The sequence below is a fragment of the Heterodontus francisci genome, chromosome 46 (assembly GCF_036365525.1).
Source record: "Heterodontus francisci isolate sHetFra1 chromosome 46, sHetFra1.hap1, whole genome shotgun sequence".
NCBI lineage: Eukaryota > Metazoa > Chordata > Chondrichthyes > Heterodontiformes > Heterodontidae > Heterodontus > Heterodontus francisci.
In genome coordinates this window covers 11489691-11510471 of record NC_090416.1, presented here as the reverse complement: position 1 = coordinate 11510471, position 20781 = coordinate 11489691, and the positions used below count along the sequence as shown (strand labels likewise).

The 20781-nt window shown below is 52.4% G+C and overlaps 1 protein-coding gene across 4 annotated transcripts in view; it reads left to right on the top strand.

The window, feature by feature from the left end:
- adam15 (ADAM metallopeptidase domain 15) overlaps window positions 1-19870 on the top strand; it is a 46683-nt gene extending 26813 nt beyond the window's left edge. The window contains exons 12-23 of one of the 4 annotated variants that reach the window (XM_068022840.1): window positions 1365-1560; window positions 3391-3499; window positions 3819-4014; window positions 4745-4822; window positions 5477-5588; window positions 6409-6547; window positions 8593-8652; window positions 11884-11992; window positions 13123-13200; window positions 15245-15325; window positions 17885-18030; window positions 18400-19870. In XM_068022840.1, the coding sequence (XP_067878941.1) occupies window positions 1365-1560; window positions 3391-3499; window positions 3819-4014; window positions 4745-4822; window positions 5477-5588; window positions 6409-6547; window positions 8593-8652; window positions 11884-11992; window positions 13123-13200; window positions 15245-15325; window positions 17885-18030; window positions 18400-18463 (1368 nt within the window). In that variant the 3' untranslated portion in view covers window positions 18464-19870. Of the gene's footprint in view, window positions 1-1364; window positions 1561-3390; window positions 3500-3818; window positions 4015-4744; window positions 4823-5476; window positions 5589-6408; window positions 6548-8553; window positions 8653-11883; window positions 11993-13122; window positions 13201-15244; window positions 15326-17884; window positions 18031-18399 lie in introns of all 4 variants that reach the window. The other 3 variants (XM_068022839.1, XM_068022841.1, XM_068022842.1) reach the window with 3 other exon arrangements.
- Window positions 19871-20781: the final 911 nt, after the last annotated feature.

Below are 20781 nucleotides of genomic sequence, written 5' to 3'. Positions count from 1 at the left end.
GGGGGGCGGGGGGGGAGGAATTAATTTACATCAGTTGCTCCTCATCCATCTACTTAGCATAGGAGCAGGCCATTCGGCCCCTCGAGTCTGTTCCGCCATTCAATCAGATCATGGCTGATCTGTATCTTAACTCCATTTCTTGTAATCCTTAATCCCCTTAACCCAACAAAAAATTTATCAATCTCAGTTTGGAAATTTCCAATTGACCCACCCCTCCCCCACCGAGAGGAAATAGTTTCTCTCTATTGACCCGGTCGAATCCTTAAATCATCTTAAACCCCTCGACTTGATCACCCCTTAATCTTCGGGAATTACAAGCCCAGTCTCGGGATGAGGGCAAGGCCATTTCGGACTGAGATGAGGAGAAATTTCTTCACTCAGAAGGGGTGGTGAATCTTTGGAATTCTCTACCCCAGGGAGCTGCGGATGCTCGGTCGTTGAGTATATTCGAGACTGAGATCGAGAGGGATTTGGGCGCGAAGGGAATTGAGGGACGTGGGGATCGAGGGAATGTGGAATTGAGGCAGAAAATCAACCATGATCTCATTGAATGGCAGAGCAGGCCCGAGGGGCTGTGCGGAGCCTCCTGGTCCTTTTCTCATGTTCTTATTAGCCCAGGACACCAGGGAGAACCTCTCCCCCCACCACCCCCCCTCCCCCCGCCCCACTCTTCTTCCGAGAGTGGCCGTGGGATCTTTCACACCCACCTGAGAGGGCAGACGTGGTTTAAATCTGCAAGTCGACACCTCCGACAGTGCAGCACTCCCTCAGTACTGGCACTGGGAGTGTCGGCCTGGATTATGGGCTCACGTCTCTGGAACCGGGGGTGGGGGGGTGCTCAAACCCACAACCTTCAGACTCACAGGTGAGAGAGAGAGCGACCCAGTGAGTCAGAGTAAAAGGAAGGTGTGGGCTCTTTAGCCTTGGGTTGGAGTCCACCTGGGAGAAGGTCTCCCGAAGATCAAATGCTGTGAGGAAAGTATTGGGTAAACCATCTAGACTCCTTTTCTGTTGTAAGTCACTCAAGAATCCCATGTGAGGCTTGAGTTAGGACCTAGACAGAGTGACTTCTGAATGGAATGGAACTCTCTACCACAGGGAGTGGTTGAGGGGGAATAGCAGAGATGTATTTAAGGGGAAGCTGGATAAACACATGAGGGAGAAAGGAATGGAAGGATATGGGGATAGGGTGAGATGAAGAGAGGGTGGGAGGAGGCTTGTGTGGGACAGAAACTCCAGCACAGAGCAGATGGGCCGAATGGCCTATTTTTTGTGCTGGAAATACTGTGTAATACTTTGACACGATGGACAGACGATAAATGGGGGGGGGTAAATCATTTATTTTTTTTGTTGTGACCCTACAGTTGAAAAGTGCGGCCACTGTTTGCCGACTCCCGCTGGGAGATTGCGACTTGCCAGAGTACTGCAACGGAGTCACGCCCTACTGCCCCCCCAACGTCTTCCGCAGGAATGGCCTCACCTGCAACAACGCCAGGGCCTACTGCTACAATGGAGCCTGCCTCACCTTCGAGCAGCAGTGCCAGGTCCTCTGGGGCCCAGGTGAGCAGGTGCCGAGACGGTTTTTCAAGGCCCGTTGCCTGGGCAGCGCTGCCCACAAGGGTTTCTTGAGGTAAAGTGATGGAAGAGGGAGGCCGTTCAGCCCCTCGTGTCTGACCAAAACACCAGCAGGCATCCTCTGCATCTTCTATCACCATAGCAAAGTGGTACATATGGGATGTCCCAGATAGAAATTTAAACGAATTATTTCCAACTCCAAATCTCTTTGTTCTGGGAAATCATATGAATAATTTACAACCCCTGATGGAGGCAGCTACAGGCACACGGTCTCCATCAAGAAGGTCAGAGAGGTTCCCATTGCATAGAGTCTTCACACTTCCCATTACAAACGTGGACCACCCGTGGATTTGTAAGCACCCTAGGTAGCCCCGCATCATCTACCGTCATCACCCATTTACTTTCATGCTCGTAGCATTGCCCATCTCTGCCCCTGTTTCTAGAACCCTCCTCTATGCCTTTGTCACCTACAGACTCTATCAATTCCAATGCTCTCCTAGCCGGCCTCCTGTATTCCACCCTCTGTAAACTTCAGCTCAGCTAAAAATCTGCTGTCCCGCATCTTAACTCGCACCGAGTCCTGTTCACCCATCACCCCTGTGCTCGCCGACGCACATTGGCTCCTGGTCCAGCAACGCCTGAAACTTAAAATTTCATCCTTTGTTTTCAAATCGCTCCATGGCCCCTCACCCCACCCCCCTCCCCCTCCCCTCACTGTGACTTCCTCCAGCCCTTACAACCTTCCCAGATTTCTGTATTTGTCCATGACCTCGTCCTGACCGGTGTGAAGGGTTGGTTATGTTACGATCCCTATAAGGGACCGTTAACTGGGAATTATATTTCTCTTTTTCAAAGTTATTACTGAAAGAATTAAGCCACAAGACTTCCTGTTTTAAACAAAAAAAAACTTTACAGTACAAGAGTTAAACAAAGCAAAACACTACTAAACACTACAATTTGAAATCACTTAACAGAGCACTCCTGTTTAACTATTACTTCCACCCCAAGAGTTCCCCTATACGGTACAGGATCTTGGCAGTTTGTCCACTTCTCCTGGGATCAATTCAAAGTGTATCACAGCTCACAGGAATTCACTTCAGTTTCTCAACTGTCTTCCGAGCTCTGAGAGCTCCTGGGGATTCTCCCTCCAGCTTCCAGCTAGGCAGGTCCTCTAATTCTCTTCCAACACCTCTAAACTGGACTCCCCAGCTTAAGCCCAGACCTTACTCAAAACAGAAACACCCCTGGTTCATGATGGCCTCTTTGCTCCTGAGCCCTACTGCTTTCAAAGCCAACCGCTTGTCCGTCAGCAAGCACACACATCAAAACACCAACAGGTAGCCCCTGCATCATCGAATGCCATGGCAAAGTGGTACATATGGGATGTCCCAGATAGAAATTTAAAGTAATTAGTTCCAACTCCAAATCTTCTCCTTGTTCTGGGAAATCGTATGAATAACTTACATCCCCTGATGGAGGCATCTACAGGCACACAGTCTCCATCAAGAAGGTCAGAGAGGTTGCCATTGTCTAGGGTCTTCACACTTCCCCTTACTAAATAAACATGGGCCACCCCAATGGATTTGTAAGCGCCATAGGTTTGTTTGCAAGCTTCTCAAAACAGATGGTTTTGTTTGCCTTACAGTTAAAAACAAAGCAAAAAATCAATTCCCAAATTAAAAGTTTCCTCTAGAAAATTAATACAAGCCATGAGTCCAGGTGATTGTTACAGTGTACGTGCTGACCGGTGAGAGGGTGGGTTATGCTGACCAATGAGGGAGTGGCTATGTGCTGACCAGCATTTCCCCTTCATAGGTTCAGTTCAAGCTGACGATATCTGTTTTACCACCGTCAATAAAAAGGGTGATAAGTATGGAAACTGTGGAGAGCACCTGAACGGGACATTCATGAGCTGCGCTGAAGTGTAAGTAATGTGTTAACTTCCCGCCCCCCCCCCCCCCACCCGCCCCTCCTTACATTATCCCCACCCCCATCCCAAACTCTTGCTGGGGTACGGTTCCACAGATATCCCTCTGCTTCTCTCTCCTCCTTTAAGACGCTCCTTAAAACCGACCTCTTTGACCGAGCTTTTGGTCGCCCGTCCCCTAATATCTCCTCATGTGGCTCGGGGTCAACATTTTGTTTGGTAACGCTCCTCTGAAGGGCCATTTTACTCCGTTACAGGCGGAGTTGAAATGTGGAAATTCCTGACATGAATGCATCCCTTTTTTTTTTAACGCCAGGGACGCAAAGTGTGGGAAAATCCAGTGCCAGGGAGGAAACGACCGTCCTGTGCTCGGGTCTAACGCGGAGATACTGGTCACCAATATCAAGGTTGGCAGTAAGGAATACAGCTGCCGCGGGACGTACTTCAACTTTGGTGATGACATCGCCGATCCGGCTATGGTTATGCCCGGCACAGTCTGCGGTGAACGGAAGGTACGGGGTGGGGGGGGGCGGTCCTGAGGGCAACCCGTCACTTTATACTCAGAACATTTTGGGTCGAGTCTCCAAACTGCGGACTGCTTGGATGTCACTCCCCTGCCCGACCTCGCCCAGGGTGGCGGTTCTCCAGGCCTCAACCTGGATAGTGGCCCTCGACTGGCTATTTGACCGCAGGGTGCGTCGCAACTGACCCGATCCCGAAATTTAGGAGCTGGCGGCAGTGGGAGTTGTTGGGGGAGGGGAGGGGGGGTAGAGAGGGCGGTGAGCCTGTTCTTGCCCTACCTCAGTACTGGTCGGAGAGCTACCAGGGGTGGATGGTGTGCAGAGAGGATGGATGTGGGACCTGCTTCAAGATCCGGTGGGGTAGGGGGCGGGGGAGGTGGGTGTTGCTCTGCTCGGGATGTAGCTTGGGGAGCCTCAGTAGGGCCCTCTGTGTCCATTAATGTTTGAGGTCGCACTGAGCATTTCCCATTCCAATTCTGTACCCCAGAGACCCTTGGATGCTCGGTCGTTGAGTATATTCAAAACTGAGAGTGATAGATTTTTGGACACGAAGGTAATTGAGGGATATGGAATTCGGGCGGGGAGGTGGTGTTGAGGCAGATCGGCCATGATCTTATTGAATGGCGGAGCAGGCTCGAGGGGCCGAATGGCCTCCTCCCGCTCCTAGTTCCGATGTTCTTACAAACCCTCTTTATGACATCTTTTCCCATCTCCCCTTCAGGCCTGTATCAACAGGAAGTGCCAGGATGTCTCCATGCTGGGAGTGGAGGAATGCCTGCAGAAATGTAACAATCACGGGGTAAGATGGATGCCCAGGGATCCTGGCTGGTGATCTTGTCCAATGTCTGCTAACTGCACCATCTCGCAAGGATTCCGACCAGCTCCCTCCTCTTTCTAAGCGTTTGCAGGGTTGAGAACCATCCCCCTGTTGAAGGGGAGGCCAGAGACCCAATCCCCTTCCCATTCACTCCCACTGTACACAATCCCAATGGATCAAACCCCTTCCCATTTACTCCCAGTGTACACAATCCCAATGGATCAAACCCCTTCCCATTCACTCCCATTGTACACAATCCCAAGGAATCGAACCTCTTTTCCTTCACTCCCATTGTACACAATCCCAATGGATCAAACCCCTTCCCATTCACTCCCATTGTACACATTCCCAATGGATCAAACCCCTTCCCATTTACTCCCATTGTACACAATCCCAATGGATCAAACCCCTTCCCATTCACTCCCATTGTACACAATCCCAAGGAATCGAACCCCTTCCCATTCACTCCCATTGTACACAATCCCAATGGATCAAACCCCTTCCCATTCTCTCCCAGTTGCAATCGCAAAAACAATTTCACCAGTGGTGTTTCTGTCTCCTGTCGTGTACTATGAAATCACACTGATGATTTTGCTGTAACTCCTGATATTTGGTTTTCCTCGGTCCCTTCCTTAGGTTTGTAACAGTAATGATAACTGTCACTGTGACGCTGGCTGGGCACCCCCTGACTGTAAACAGACTGGCTACGGAGGAAGTATCGACAGTGGCCCAGTGCAGGGAACCCAAGGTAGGTTAGGGTCTGCCAGCCTATCTGTTAGCTGTTAGCCTTGAGCTCTGTGTTCGGGTGGCTCTGTAGTGGTTTTGTAATTGTATACTGGATGAGACAGAGATTGTTGTATTCACATCATCACTTTATTTTTCTCTCTCTTTCTCTTACCTTATCTCTCTGCCCCGCTCCCCCCTCTCTCTGCCCCGCTCCCCCCTCTCTCTGCCCCGCTCCCCCCTCTCTCTGCCCCGCTCCCCCCTCTCTCTGCCCCGCTCCCCCCTCTCTCCGCCCCGCTCCCCCCTCTCTCTGCCCCGCTCCCCCCCACTTCTCCCCCGCTCCCCCCCACTTCTCCCCAAACCCTCTCTCTTCCTCTCTCTCCTGCACCTCCTCACCTCTCTCTCGAACTGGCAACGTTCCTCAGTAACTCCAGACAAATCCCACCCCTCCGCCCACCCTGCGGAACATCCTTGCCCACTCCTGGCAGCGGATCATGCTGGCCATGTCGTTGGGGAGGGGGTGGGGGGGGGGGAAGTCTCTGATCACGGTGGGGTCTGGTCCTCGGGTGGGAGGCTGCTGCCACCCAGGGGCCCTGCAAACCCTCGAGCTCTCCTTGTTGGGGACTGAGGGAAGATATCAGAAATCCCTCCCCCGCGTCCAGCAGGCGGGCAGCTCCTCGACCGGATTCCCTCAGCAGCATTCCTTCGGCACTGAATGCCCTCTCACGAGGGCCCGGCTGATGTCTGTGAACTTGCTCGGTCCTGCCAGGGGAAATCTCTTAATTCGCTTAAAAACCAGAAATTCAGTGTTTGTAACAAGAGGACTTCCTTTGTGCCTTTTGCAGGTAAAGGCACAATGCTCATAGCCTTGTTGGTGACATTTCTGCTGGTTCTCTCAGCCTTGCTGCTCCTGTGTTACTGTAAGAGGGAGTTGGTGCGATCGGAGCTTCAGAAGCTGGGAAAAGGGAACCCACAGCAGCACAGGTAAGAAAGGGCACTCGATGGACATTACCCCCCTCCCCCCACTGTTCCCCACCACCCCCCCCCACCTCAAACCAACCAGGGAATTCCCCTCGTCTATCCAGCCTAACCCTCGCATATTGTCCCACTGCCCCGCTCTCTCCCCATAGCCCTGTATCAATCCCCAAACGAATCCCACTGTCCCGCTCTCTCCCCATAACCCTGTATCAATCCCCAAACTAATCCCACTGCCCTGCTCTCTCCCCATAGCCCTGTATCAATCCCCAAACTAATCCCACTGTCCCGCTCTCTCCCCATAACCCTGTATCAATCCCCAAACTAATCCCACTGTCCCGCTCTCTCCCCATAGCTCTGTATCAATCCCAAACTAATCCCACTGCCCCGCTCTCTCCCCATAGCCCTGTATCAATCCCAAGCTAATCCCACTGTCCCGCTCTCTCTCCATAGCTCTGTATCAATCCCAAGCTAATCCCACTGCCCCGCTCTCTCCCCATAGCCCTGTATCAATCCCCAAACTAATCCCACTGTCCAGCTCTCTCCCCATAGCCCTGTATCAATCCCCAAACTAATCCCACTGCCCTGCTCTCTCCCCATAGCCCTGTATCAATCCCCAAACAAATCCCACTGTCCCGCGCTCTCCCCATAGCTCTGTATCAATCCCAAACTAATCCCACTGCCCCGCTCTCTCCCCATAGCCCTGTATCAATCCCAAGCTAATCCCACTGTCCCGCTCTCTCTCCATAGCTCTGTATCAATCCCAAGCTAATCCCACTGCCCCGCTCTCTCCCCATAGCCCTGTATCAATCCCCAAACTAATCCCACTGTCCAGCTCTCTCCCCATAGCCCTGTATCAATCCCCAAACTAATTCCACTGCCCCGCTCTCTCCCCATAGCCCTGTATCAGTCCCAAACTAATCCCACTGCCCCGCTCTCTCCCCATAGCCCTGTATCAATCCCCAAACTAATCCCACTGTCCCGCTCTCTCCCCATAGCCCTGTATCAATCCCCAAACTAATCCCACTGTCCCGCTCTCTCCCTATAGCCCTGTATCAATCCCCAAACTAATCCCACTGTCCCGCTCTCTCCCCATAGCCCTGTATCAATCCCCAAACAAATCCCACCGTCCCGCTCTCTCCCCATAGCCCTGTATCAATCCCCAAACTAATCCCACTGCCCCGCTCTCTCCCCATAGCCCTGTATCAATCCCCAAACTAATCCCACTGTTCCGCTCTCTCCCCATAGCCCTGTATCAATCCCCAAACTAATCCCACTGCCCCGCTCTCTCCCCATAGCCCTGTATCAATCCCCAAACTAATCCCACTGCCCCGCTCTCTCCCCATAGCCCTGTATCAATCCCCAAACTAATCCCACTGCCCCGCTCTCTCCCCATAGCCCTGTATCAATCCCCAAACTAATCCCACTGTCCCGCTCTCTCCCCATAGCCCTGTATCAATCCCCAAACTAATCCCACTGTCCCGCTCTCTCCCCATAGCCCTGTATCAATCCCCAAACTAATCCCACTGCCCCGCTCTCTCCCCATCGCCCAGTATATCTGTTTTAAACAATGATGGAATGTGTTCTTAAGGGATACAATGGCCTCTGCCTGAACCGCTCCCTGTGATGAATCATTCCAGGCTCCAAGAGCTCTGTGTGTGAAGAAATGTCTCCCAAACTCTCTCCTCACTCTCCCAGTGACCCGTGGCTGAACTCTTGGGATTGACTTTCCACTGACCAGAGGAAGCAGCCACTCCTTAATTAGTCAGTGGAACCCTTTGTAACTTGAACAAAAACAAAAAAAGGCCTCCTAGCCTTTGATGCATCCAGTGGAAATAGCGCCATTATCTGAAGTCTAATCTGCACCAATGTGCACTGAGGACCCATTCTTGCACGACTCCCTTTTAAAAAGGCCCTGTTGGGTGTTCCCTATGATGCGCTGAAGAATATGATAACCTGTCAATGTACCTATATCTCTTTACCCTTGCACCTCTTGCCTTCCATCCACAATGTAGAACTTGGCCAGTTACTCTGTCTTCTTACCCACAATGCAGTGCGACAGGCGGCTATCGGCTCGGTTTTCTGCGGCAACAGATTCCACCGGACGAAGAATGGTAACATGTTCGAGTCTCGCTCTCCCTCAGCTACGTGCTCCTTCCCTCCCTCCCGAACTCCCTCGCGCCCTTCCTGCATCTTTGAACCGAGCTTGGGTTTCATGGTTGGCAATTAATACCGCTCCCTGCTCTCAGCTGGGTTTAGTGAGGGCCTATGTTTTCCCAGGAAGATTACCCCTGCCTTGTTTCCACCCACCCCAACGCTTCTCCCCCCTCTGTTATTGATGCTAGTGCCAACTGCTGCTCAGTGGTCCCTGGGTCAGAAGAAAATCCGGGCTGACACTCCCACTGCCAGTGCCGAGGGAGTGCCGCACTGTCGGAGGTGCCGTCTTTCGAATGGAAGAGGTGCTGGGGGGGGAAGGTTAGTGGGGGGAGTTCTCCCCATTGCAGTCAGCTAGTCCCACAAACAACAGTATGTTAACAACCAGATCATCTGCTTTTACTGATGTTGGTTTGTGGGGTAAAGATTGGCCCCGGGATACCGGGGTTCTGGGTTCAAGTCTCCGGAGTGGGGACCGGATTATTGGCCAGGACACCGGGGAGAACTCCCTTGCTGTGAAATTTGATACTCAGTTCAGTTCCTGACGGTGATGGGACATACCGAAGAGACTTCCCCCTATTCTTTGAAAGACCAATCTCCGACACTCAAATTGTTTAGATGCCTATCACCTCTCGCCCTGGTGTTGCAATGGCTAATCCCTCTGCTTGTGGGTGTGTGATTTATTATCCAGAGGTCCTGCTCTGCTCTCTATGCTTGGCTGCATGATGGACATGCTCTGTTTCTTTCTCCTATAGGCTATCTCTCGGGCCCAAAGGCTAAGCACGCAGCTTACTGTCCCAGGTCGGCTCACGGATGCTCGGGCAAACATTGAATGATGTTTTTTGTAATCCTCGCCGGTACTACTTTTATTGGGACAAAGGAGCACAAGAACAGGAGGAGGCCACTCGGCCCCTCGGCCCCTCAAACCTGTTCCGCCATTCAACCAGATCAAGGCTCCATCTCCCCGCCTTGGTTCTGCGACCCTTGATCCCTTTAAACCAACAGAAATCGATCAATCTCAGTTTGGAAATTCCACCCCCCCACCCCCCGCCCGCCCCACCGGAACACTTTAGACACAGAGAATCTTGCATCACCAGGAGGAGTCCATTCGGCCCGTCGTGCCTGTGCTGGCTCTTTGAAAGAGCTATCCAATTAGTCCCACTCCCCTCCCCCTGCTCTTTCCCCCATATCCCTGCAAATTTTTCCCCTTCCAAGTATTTATCCAATTGCCCTTTTGAAAGTTACTATTGAATCTGCTTCCACTGCCCTTTCAGGCAGCGCGTTCCAGATCACAACAACTCACTGCGTTAAAAAAAAATTCTCCTCCTCTCCCCCCTCTGGTTCTTTTACCGATTATCTACAATCTGTGTCCCTCTGGTGACCGACCCTCCTGCCACTGGAAACAGTTTCTCCTTATTTACTCCATCAAAACCCTTCCTGATTCTGAACGCCCCGATTAAATCTCCTCCTTAACCTTCTCTGCTCTAAGGGGATCAATCCCAGCTTCTCCCAGTCTCTCCACATTAACGGACGTAACCGCGCGATAGTGAACAGAAATAGACCAGCTGTCTCCAAGAGACTGAATTTAATGAATGGTTTCTTCCCGGCCATCTAATGTCTTTATATAGACTCGAGCCGTTGGTTGGCGGGGTTGATGATAGTGGTGGCATTGACTGTGTCTTCCCTGAGCTGCTTTGCCTGAAACTTGGGCCTGTTTTATTGAGAATCGAGGGGGGCCACTCTAGCCCAAAGCTCTCTTGACCCTGCTTGGGAAGGAGGTCATTGTCCATCACAGGTTCTTCCTCTCCGAGCCTGCGACCAACCATCCAAGGATTGAGGAGGTATTCGCAACAGGAGGTCACTCATCAGAGACCGCCTCTTGGGTCAGGGAAGTCTTCTCAATGCTGCCATGAAAACAACTTGACTTACTTTCTGCTCCAACTGGATCGTATCTAATGTTGATCTGTTTGTGGCTGGAATTGGGTCAACTGAACCTGCCCCCGCCCCCCCCATAGATTCACCTTTGACCCTCCCCTCCCCCCACAAAGGTCAACTGTGGCTCTTCGTGTTCAACATGGCCAAGGGAACGCCAATGGTAGGGTGCTACCTGTCCTGGGAGTGTTTGATGGGGGACAGTGTAGAGGGAGCTTTACTCTGTATCTAACCCCCGTGCTGTACCTGTCCTGGGAGTGTTTGATGTTTTTGGATGAAATAGAATGTGCCCCCTCACCTTTGATGACAAAATTCACAAAAGGAACAATTGTGTTTCAAAGAATGATTCATGAACTTGGCAAAATAGCCAGCTATTGATGTCATCCGAAACTGGACGTGACTCATTCATTGTGTGGACGTCAGAAGGATGAGGAAATGAAGATTTGCCTGTTCAGAACTGGTTTTAAGATAGTCATAGTCATTCAGCACAGAAGGAGTCCATTCGGCCCATCGTGCCTGTGCTGGCTCTTTGAAAGAGCTCTCCAATTAGTCCCACTCCCCTCCCCTTGCTCTTTCCCCCCACATCCCTGCACATTTTTCCCCTTCCAGTATTTATCCAATTCCCCTTTTGAAAGTTACTATTGAATCTGCTTCCACCGCCCTTTCAGGCAGCGCGTTCCAGATCACAACAACTCGCTGCGTTAAAAAAAAATTCTTCTCCCCCCCCCCCCTCTGGTTCTTTCACCAATTATCTTCAATCTGTGTCCCTCTGGTTACCGACCCTCCTGCCACTGGAAACAGTTTCTCCTATTTACTCCATCAAAAACCCTTCCCGATTTCGAACGCCCCGATTAAATCTCCCCCTTAACCTTCTCTGCTCTACGGAGAACAATCCCAGCTTCTCCCAGTCTCTCCACATTAACTGAAGTCCCTCATCCCTGCTCCCATTCCGGTAAATCTCCCTCTGCACCCTTATGAGAGCGGGCTAGAGAGGAAGGTAGCAGGTTGGGTTTAAAACCTTCCCTATTTTCCCGGCTGTAGTTCAGGGAATGTCGAGCGATGCTTCCGGACCTCGCCAGCAGACAGCTGGAAGCTTCCATCCTGCAAAATAAAGTTGGGGGGCGGAAATTAAAATATTTCGATCTGCGGTATTTTGATAAGCCAGCTGTGTGAGAGTGCTTTTGGTTGTGTGACTCGGGGATTGGCTTGTTAGCGCTTTGACCTTTACCCCCCGCCCCTGTTCCCGCTTCATGTTTCAGGGATTCTCGGATGGAAAATGGGACTCAGGCACCCCCTGCTGGCAGGCTGCGGTGTAAACCTTCGGAGTGGTTACAACAGACGGAAATGAGGCCTGCACAGTCCGTCAAGGTAAGTTGGCTGTTGTCCAACGTGGTCTCACTGTTCGTCATCTGTTGTTAATCAAAGACCCCATTTGAACGTTCGAGTCACCGCAAGACAAGAGCTCCCAGGGCAAGTTCCCCTCCAATCCACACACCATCCTGACTTGGAACTATATTGGCCGTTCCTTCACTGTCTCTGGGTCAAAATCCTGGAACTCCCTCCCTAACAGCGCTGTGGGACTACCTACCCCAACACGGACTGCAGCGGTTCAAGTTGGCACCTTCTCGAGGGATGGGCAACAAATGCCGGCCTTCCCATGACGAACACCAAACAAACCAGTCTGGCTTTTGTCGCTTGCGGTCTGTTCGAAGGATTGTGAAGAAAACAACGTTCAGTGGGGCCTCGGAGTTGAGGACCCAGAGCGAAAGGCCGATGAGGCCATGTTTGGAAAGCACCGTTTGGGGGAATCTGGGTGGGTTAGACATCTCTGGGTTCACACGCCAGCCCAGACTGAGGCAGTGGTCTCCTCTGCCTTTTGGCCGTGAGGGTCCCATGTGATGTGGTTTAACGTCTCACCCGCAAGACGGCACCTCCGGCAGTGCGGCACCCCCTCAGTGCTGGCACTGGGTGCGTCGGCCTGGATTATGGGCTGGAGCCTCTGGAGTGGGGGCTCGAATCCACAGCCTTTGGTCCCATGCGGGGGCGGGGGAGGGGTGCGAGACCTCGGATCCAAACCCATCGAGCCAAGCTGAGGCTTTGAGTTGGCGTCCGGTCGCTGGAGAACGTTCCTGGTCTCTGGTGACTCGGGGGCGTTTAAATATCAGTCAAACCGGAAACCTGACGGCAGAAAATTTCAACCAGGCCAATCTTGAAATCGCCAACCGATTCCGAGTACGATTATTGACAACGGAAAGAAATCGTTGCGATTCGGTCATCAAAACTCTGCATTACGATTGACGCATCAACCATTGGCCTTAACTTTGCACACGATTGCATGCCACCTGCTCGCTGTCATGGTAACCAACATGTCATTGCTCCTTGACGAACTTGAATAATCTTGATATTGCTTGACTAACCAACTTCTCTGTGATGGCCCCCTTTCTTCTTTTTTCTGTGTTTTTTCTCTTCCCCCTCCCCCTGCTTTTCCCTCCATGCAGCCCATCCCTCAACCATTATCGAGGCCTGCTCCACCATCAAAGCCTCTACCACCAGACCCCGTGGTCAAACTTTGCCAGGTAACCAATGGGAGAAATAGTCTGTGGGGGGCGGGGGGGGGGGATGGGGTTGGCGTGTGTGGGTGGTTGGGATGAGGGTGTGTGGGGGGGGGGGGGGCGTGCGGTAACCTAGGAGACACAAAACGGGGCGGGTTGGGGAGATGGGAAGGAACAGCAGCGACCTCTAGAATATTCCGTTTGCGAGGAGCCCCTCTTTCTCCCCTCCTCCCCGCGTCGTCTCTTCAGCTTACAAATTTGGTGCGACGCCATCTTTTATTTAAAGGGCAAGGAATTTTTTGGGCACGTTATTATAAGGATGAAGGGCAGCTGTACGTTTTCCTTGTCTACCTTATCGAAACCTGTCATATTCTTGTACCCCTCGATCAAATCTCCCCTCAATCTCCTTTGTTCTAAGAACAACCCCAGCTTCTCCAACCTAACCTTGTAACTAAACTCCCCCATCCCTGGCACCATTCTGGTCAATCTCTGCACCCTCTCAAGGACCCTCACATCCTTCCTGACGTGTGGTGCCTAGAACTGGATGCAGTTGGGGACCTAACCACCCACCGCATTCCCTTCATCAACCTTCTCTGTTACCTCATCAAAAAGTTCAGTTAGATTAGTCAAGCACGATCTGCCTTTTACAAATCTGTGCCGACTCTCCTTAATTAACTCAAACCTCTCCGAGTGCCTGTTGACTTTTTTTCCCCCCCTCCCCTGTTTATTGTTTCTAAAACCTTACCCACCACTGATGTTAAACTAACTGGTCTGCGGTTGCTAGGACTGTGCTTACACCCTTTCTTGAATAAGGGTGTCACATTTGCCACTCTCCAATCCTCTGGCACCTCCCCCAATATCCAGGGAAGATTATGACCAGCCCTTCCGCTCGCTCAATCCCCACTTCCTTTACCAACCTGGGATACAAGCCATCCGGACCTGGTGACTTATCTACCCTAAACCTAGCCAGCCTTTCCTCTCAATTTTTACCCTATCCATCGCCTCTACTCTTTCCACTTCTACTGATATTTTGTCAGCATCCTCTTCCTTAGTGAACACTGATGCAAAGTACTCATTAAATATTCTAGTCTTGCCCTGAGCCTCTAAGCATATCTTTGTCCCTAATCGGCCCCCTTCTACCTCTTACTACCTGCTTACTATTTACATGCCAGTAGATGATTTTTGGGTTCCCTTTTATGTTAACTGCCATTCAATTATATTCTCTTTTTGCCAGTCTTATTTTCCTCTTCAACTCCCCTCTCGACGGTTGTATTTGGCCTGGTTCTCAGTTGAAGAATCGAACTGACGTGCAACATATGCCCTCCTTTTTTTGTTTCCCCATATTTTCTGTCTCCCTCACCATCCAAGGAGCCCCCCCGTTCTTGGTTCCTCTACCTTCCTCCTTTGTTGCAACGTTCTTAGCCTGTACACGACGCATCTCTTCCTGAAAGATAACCCACTATTCCGATACACCTCTTCCTGCCGGTCTTTGGTTGCTAGATCCCTTCTCATCTCGTTCAGGTTAGTCCTCTTGCCATTTAGAAGTGATTTTTGCAACCCCCTCCCCTGAGTGGTCTGGCTCTGCGTTTAAGGTTCTGCCCCCACCAGGGGCAAACGTTTCTCTCTCTCTCTCTCAATTCCTATCAACTCCGTTCAGAATCATAAAAGCACCTCAATCAAATCACCCCCTCATCTTCTACACTCGAGGGGAATACAAGCCGAGTCGGTGCGTCCTGTCCCCGTAATTTAACCCTTTCATCCCCGGGATCATTCTGGTCAATCTGCACTGGACCCAGGTCCGAGGCCAATATATCCTTCCTGAGGCGTGAGGGGGGGGCCGGAACTGAATCCCATTTACTCCAGATGGGGTCCGATCGAGACTCTGTACGGCTGAGGCCAATCTTCCAGACCTTTCTTTTCCCGTTGGCCTCTTGGGCGCTTGCTGCCAGTTTTGGGGATTGGAGGGGGGGGGGGAAATCGGAGTGTCGTGACTCCGAGGGTTGGAGTTTTGAGGGAGGGCAGCTGTGGCGAGTGGGGTGGCTTAATCCATTTACTTGTCTCCATGCAGCCCGCCCACCCGCTCCGGCCAACAAGGCCTCCTCCCCCGTCGATGCCACTGCCAGCTGACCCCATGCCAGACAGCAGACAGGTAACCACTGAGGGGGGTAGACTGGGTTCTCATCTTTTGCTGAAGGGCACTGGCTGGAGCTTTGGGTTTATGGGGCGGGGGTTGGGGTGGGGCGGATGGTGCGGAGTGGGGCTGCACTGATGGGGTTGACCTGTCCATGAGGCTAAAGTGCCAGGCAATGACCATCTCCAACCAGAGAGAATCTAACCATCTCCCCTTGACATTCAATGACATTACCATCACTGAATCCCCCACTATCGACATCCCAGGGGCTACCATTGACCAGAAACTGAACTGGAGTAGCCATATAAATACCGTGGCTACAAGAGCAGGTCAGAGGCTGGGAATCCTGAGGTGAGTAACTCACCTCCTGACTCCCCAAAGCCTGTCCACCATCTACAAGGCACAAGTCAGGAGTGTGATGGAATACTCTCCACTTGCCTGGATGGGTGCAGCTCCAACAACAATCAAGAAGCTCGACACCATCCAGGACAAAGCAGCCCGCTTGATTGGCACCCCATCCGCAAACATTCACTCCCCCCCCTCCTCCCTCTCCCTCCTCACACACCATAATCCCTCATCTGTCCCTGCTGAAGTGTAACCAGCGCACGACTCCTGTTGAAAGCTTTCTGAACAGTGCTGGACTAATCCTGTAGTTTGAGTCTCAGGAGTCAGCAGATCCTAGACTGAGGCAGGCCTCAAATACAAAATGGCCGTCAAAAGCAACAACAACTTGCATTTGTCGAGCGCCTTTAACGTAATCATACGCCCCAGGGGGCTTCACAGGGACGTAAATCAGACAAAGAAATCTGACCCGTGGCCACGTAAGGAGATATTAGGGGACGGGCGACCGAGAGCTCGGTCAAAGAGGTCGGTTTTAAGGAGCGTCTTAAAGGAGGAGAGAGAGAGAGGCGGAGAGGTTTAGGGAGGGAATTCCAGAGCTTAGGGCCCCCAGGCAGCTGAAGGCCCGGCCGCCAATGGTGGAGCGATGGGAATCGGGGGATGGGCAAGAGGCCGGAATTGGAGGAGAGCAGAGATCTCGGAGGGTTGTAGGGGCTGGAGGAGGTGACAGAGATAGGGAGGGGATGAGGAGGCCATGGAGGGGATTGAAAACGAGGATTAGAATTTTAAATTTGAGGTGTTGCCGGACCGGGTGACAGAAGACCCAATATGGGCCTTAAATTTCAACGAGTTAAATCATCAAATTAATACACATGCTGACTTCATTAATAATGGCACTTAAAATGTACTAACATGCTAGAACTTTCTGTGTTACTTGTCTCCTCACATCATCGAGATAGCGCAGAGAATTCTTGCCCAAAAGGGAACCGCTTTGTCTTTGCCCGTTCCGGGCCTACACGTGACTCCTGTCCCCAGGCCAGTGTAAATTGACTGAGCATTCTGAGATGGTTGGTGGTGCCTAGCGCTCTGCTCGGTTCTCACGGGGACGCCCACACCCCGCGACCGAGTTGGGGAACGAGCTTGAGGGAAAGGTCCTGTCGGGAAAATTGGGATATTTGCTCCAAATGATTGACTGTAACCTGGGTTTTTTTTTTGCCGGACTCGCTGGGCCTTGTGCCTGTGGACTTGTGTACCCAGCCAACGTTGCCAACTCTCCGTGGCCGTATTCCTCATCACGTGACCTTTCCGATAACGGTCCGCCAGTCCAATATTTTCTCCCCACCTCCAGTTTCCTTGCCATGGAATCACACTTGTTAAGGAGTGGGTTGAGGGTGACCCAAGTCGGTTCGCACAGGGCGTATCCCAGGTTTGAACCCAGTCGCAGAGGTGAAGGGTCATTTGACGTGCTGGCCGATCTTCTTGCGAATGCCAAGGAAGATGAGGCACAGGGGTGCCCCTCCCAATCCCCACCCCCTCCCTCCCTCCTTCCCATTACGTGCCTATTGGAGCTTGTGCTCCGAACGATTGGGGCTTGCGGTGGTTCTGATTGGCTGTTTTGACAGCTGGTGATTGGCTGTTTGGGTTGGTTCCCACCGGGGCTTGCGGCGTTGGCAATTGGGCATTGCTGTTGGTCGTTTTAACTCCGGCTGTTGCGGTGTTGGTGATTGGCTGTTGCACCAATTCCGATTGGCTGTAAATGTCGGTGATTTGCGTTGACTCCGATTGGCTGCTGATGTTGGCGATTGGTTGCAAACATTGGTGATTGGCTGTTGTTTTGACTCCCATTGGCTGTTCATGTTGGCGATTGGTTGCAAACATTGGTGATTGGCTGTTGCGTTGACTCCCATTGGCTGTTGATGTTGGCGATTGGTTGCAAACATTGGTGATTGGCTGTTGCGTTGACTCCCATTGGCTGTTGATGTTGGCGATTGGTTGTTGCGTTGACTCCGATTGGCTGTGAGTGTTGGCGATTGGTTGTTGCGTTGACTCCGATTGGCTGTGAGTGTTGGCGATTGGCGCTTTCTTTGTTTGGGTGTGGTGGGGAGGGGGGAGTGTTATCGAGGGAGGGATGGCGGCCAGATGTCGATGGGCTGAGTGGCCTCTTTGTTTTATTCACAAATGTCTAATAACTTTCTTTCCCCAACCACACCGCTCCCATCCTGATTTTTGTTTCCACAGCCCCCTCTCCCCAGGAAGCCCCCTCCTCCAAAGAAACCCCTGCCTTCTGACCCTGCCATGAGACCGCCCTCTGGGATGGCGTCGGTGCAGCCCGAGGACTTAAGAGTGCCATTGTACGCAGCCCAGCATCTTGGTGCGCCCTCCAGGTGGGTAACCCTCCAAATCGCGTGGCCTCCCCTTGCACCGAAGACGTGTGCCTCTCTTTAAATTCCCCCGTAAGACAATCTACGACACAGCTCCCTCAACCGGCATCACCGAATACAAAAAAAAATGTACCCGGGTCATCGTCGCATTGCTGTTTGCGGGATCTTGCTGTGCGCGGATTGGCTGCCGCGTTTCCCACATTGCAACAGTGACCGCCCTTGAGAAGCAAGAGTGCCTCATTGGCTGTGAAACGCTTTGGGTGTGAAAGGCGCTATAGAAATGCAATTGTTTGTTCCATCTCTCTCTCTCTCTCTCTCGACTAAAATAATGTTTTGTCTTTCCGACCCTCCCCCCACCCAATCCTGCCACAGACCCGCCCCTCCTCCTCCAGGAAAGAAGCCCCCCCTGCCCCTGCTACCCTCGGCCAACGCATGACGGACCCCCCCCCCTCTGCAACCAGCCCCTGCCATAGGGGCCTTGGCGAGAGGACACGAGCACTGGGACGTGACTTGAAAAACAATGTGAAGACCCGCGGAGAAGCCATGAGGCATCAGGTCGAAAACCAGAGGCCCCCCTTTTGTCTTGAACCAGGATGACCCTTGACATCGCCCCACCCCCCACCTGTCCTTGGAAGCCATTGGTGGGGGTTTTGGAGGGAAATTGTACGATGGAGGCCTTTGCCATTTTGAGAGTCTTTTATGGAGTGCAATCAATTAAAACCCACCCAAGGATGAAAATTTATATATTATTTTTCAAGTTGCCGAGTGGCGGGTGATGATGACATCATCACTAGGGGACGAGCAAGGAGGAGTCACTGAGGTTTGACTGTGGGGCTTCTAGCGCAATTTCCTCTGTTCTTAACGGAGAAACACCCACTCCCCAAATTAGCTTAAAACAACTCCTAAAATTTGATACCTAGTAACAGGAGGAAGGCCATTCAGCCCCTCTCGCGCCTGTTAGCCCATTCAACCAAAACATGGCTGATCTGCGCCCTCGGCTCCAAAGGCCCTCACCCAATTAAAAAAAAAATCTTAACCCTGTCAGATTCGAAGGCGTCAGTTGCCCCCCTCCCCCGCCACCGTCCCGAGCATCCACGGTCTCCCGGGCACAGGAGTGCCGCACTGCCGGAGGTGCCGTCTTTGAGGATGAGACGTTAAACCGAGAGCCCCCGTCTGCCCCTCTCGGGTGGATGTAGAGGATCCCACGGCCGCTATTGGAAGAAGAGGGGGGGGGGGGGGGGGATACAGGGGGAGTTCTCCCCGGGGTCCTGGGGCCCGATATTTAACCCTCAACCACAAAAGGAAAATGATGGTCGGGAATTGTCAGCACATTGTGCAATGGGCACCAGTCTCGACCCGTTCCATTTTCCCAACGCACGTCTGCTGCTCGGGCTGCCCGCGTGTCAAACTTAATTTATTTTGCCCTACTTTGGCGCGGTTAGACTTAATGCAAACCCTTAGGCTACATCCTTGGCGCTCCGGCTAGTTCAGGAGAGAGGTGCCGGGCGTGACGAGAATGTTGACGGGTCGGGCGAACGTCAGTCGGGTTATTTTTTTTTGAGTGCGTAGGTCCTTCTCCCTCCCCCACCCCTCCCCCAACCCACCTCCACTCGGGACAGACCTGTGTGGATTCGGGGCATACGGGCACCGCCCCTGGCCAGCTCTGTGTCAGGGATTGAAGGCCGTGCCTCATCCCCTCCCCCGTCCTCCCCCCAAACCGAGGTTAGGGAAGGGGTGCCTCCCTGAATGAGTGTGAGTGTGCGTGAGCGTGCGAGTGTGTGCACAAGTGTACATTTTTAAACAATCTCCAACACTAACTGTTAATTAAAATTCCTTTCTCACACTTCGGATATTTGACTCATTTTATTTTCGGCTGGAAGTTTTATGAAGCAGGAGAAAAGCCCCATTGGCTGACACACACCCCGGGACCCCCTCCTGTAAATACTGACACAATCCCCAGGACCCCCTCCTGTAAATACTGACACACTCCCCGGGGACCCCCCCCTGTAAATACTGACACACACCCCGGGACCCCCCCCCTTTAAATACTGACACACACCCCAGGACCCCCCCTGTAAATACTGACACACTCCCCGGGACCCCCCCCTTTAAATACTGACACACACCCCAGGACCCCCTCCTGTAAATACTGACACACTCTCCCTGGGACCCCCCCCTGTAAATACTGACACACTCCCCGGGACCCCACCCTGTAAATACTGACACACTCCCCGGGACCCCCCCTGTAAATACTGACACACTCCCCGGGACCCCCCCTGTAAATACTGACACACTCCCCGGGACCCCCCCCTTTAAATACTGACACACACCCCAGGACCCCCTCCTGTAAATACTGACACACTCCCCGGGACCCCCCCTGTAAATACTGACACACTCCCCGGGACCCCCCCCTTTAAATACTGACACACACCCCAGGACCCCCTCCTGTAAATACTGACACACTCCCCGGGACCCCCCCCTGTAAATACTGACATACTGACCGGGACCCCCCCTGTAAATACTGACATACTGCCTGGGAACCCCCCCTGTAAATACTGACACACTCCCCGGGACCCCCCCTGTAAATACTGACACACTCCCCGGGACCCCCCCCTGTAAATACTGACATACTGACCGGGACCCCCCCTGTAAATACTGACAACTGCCTGGGACCCCCCCCTTTAAATACTGACACACACCCCAGGACCCCCTCCTGTAAATACTGACACACTCCCCGGGACCCCCCCTGTAAAT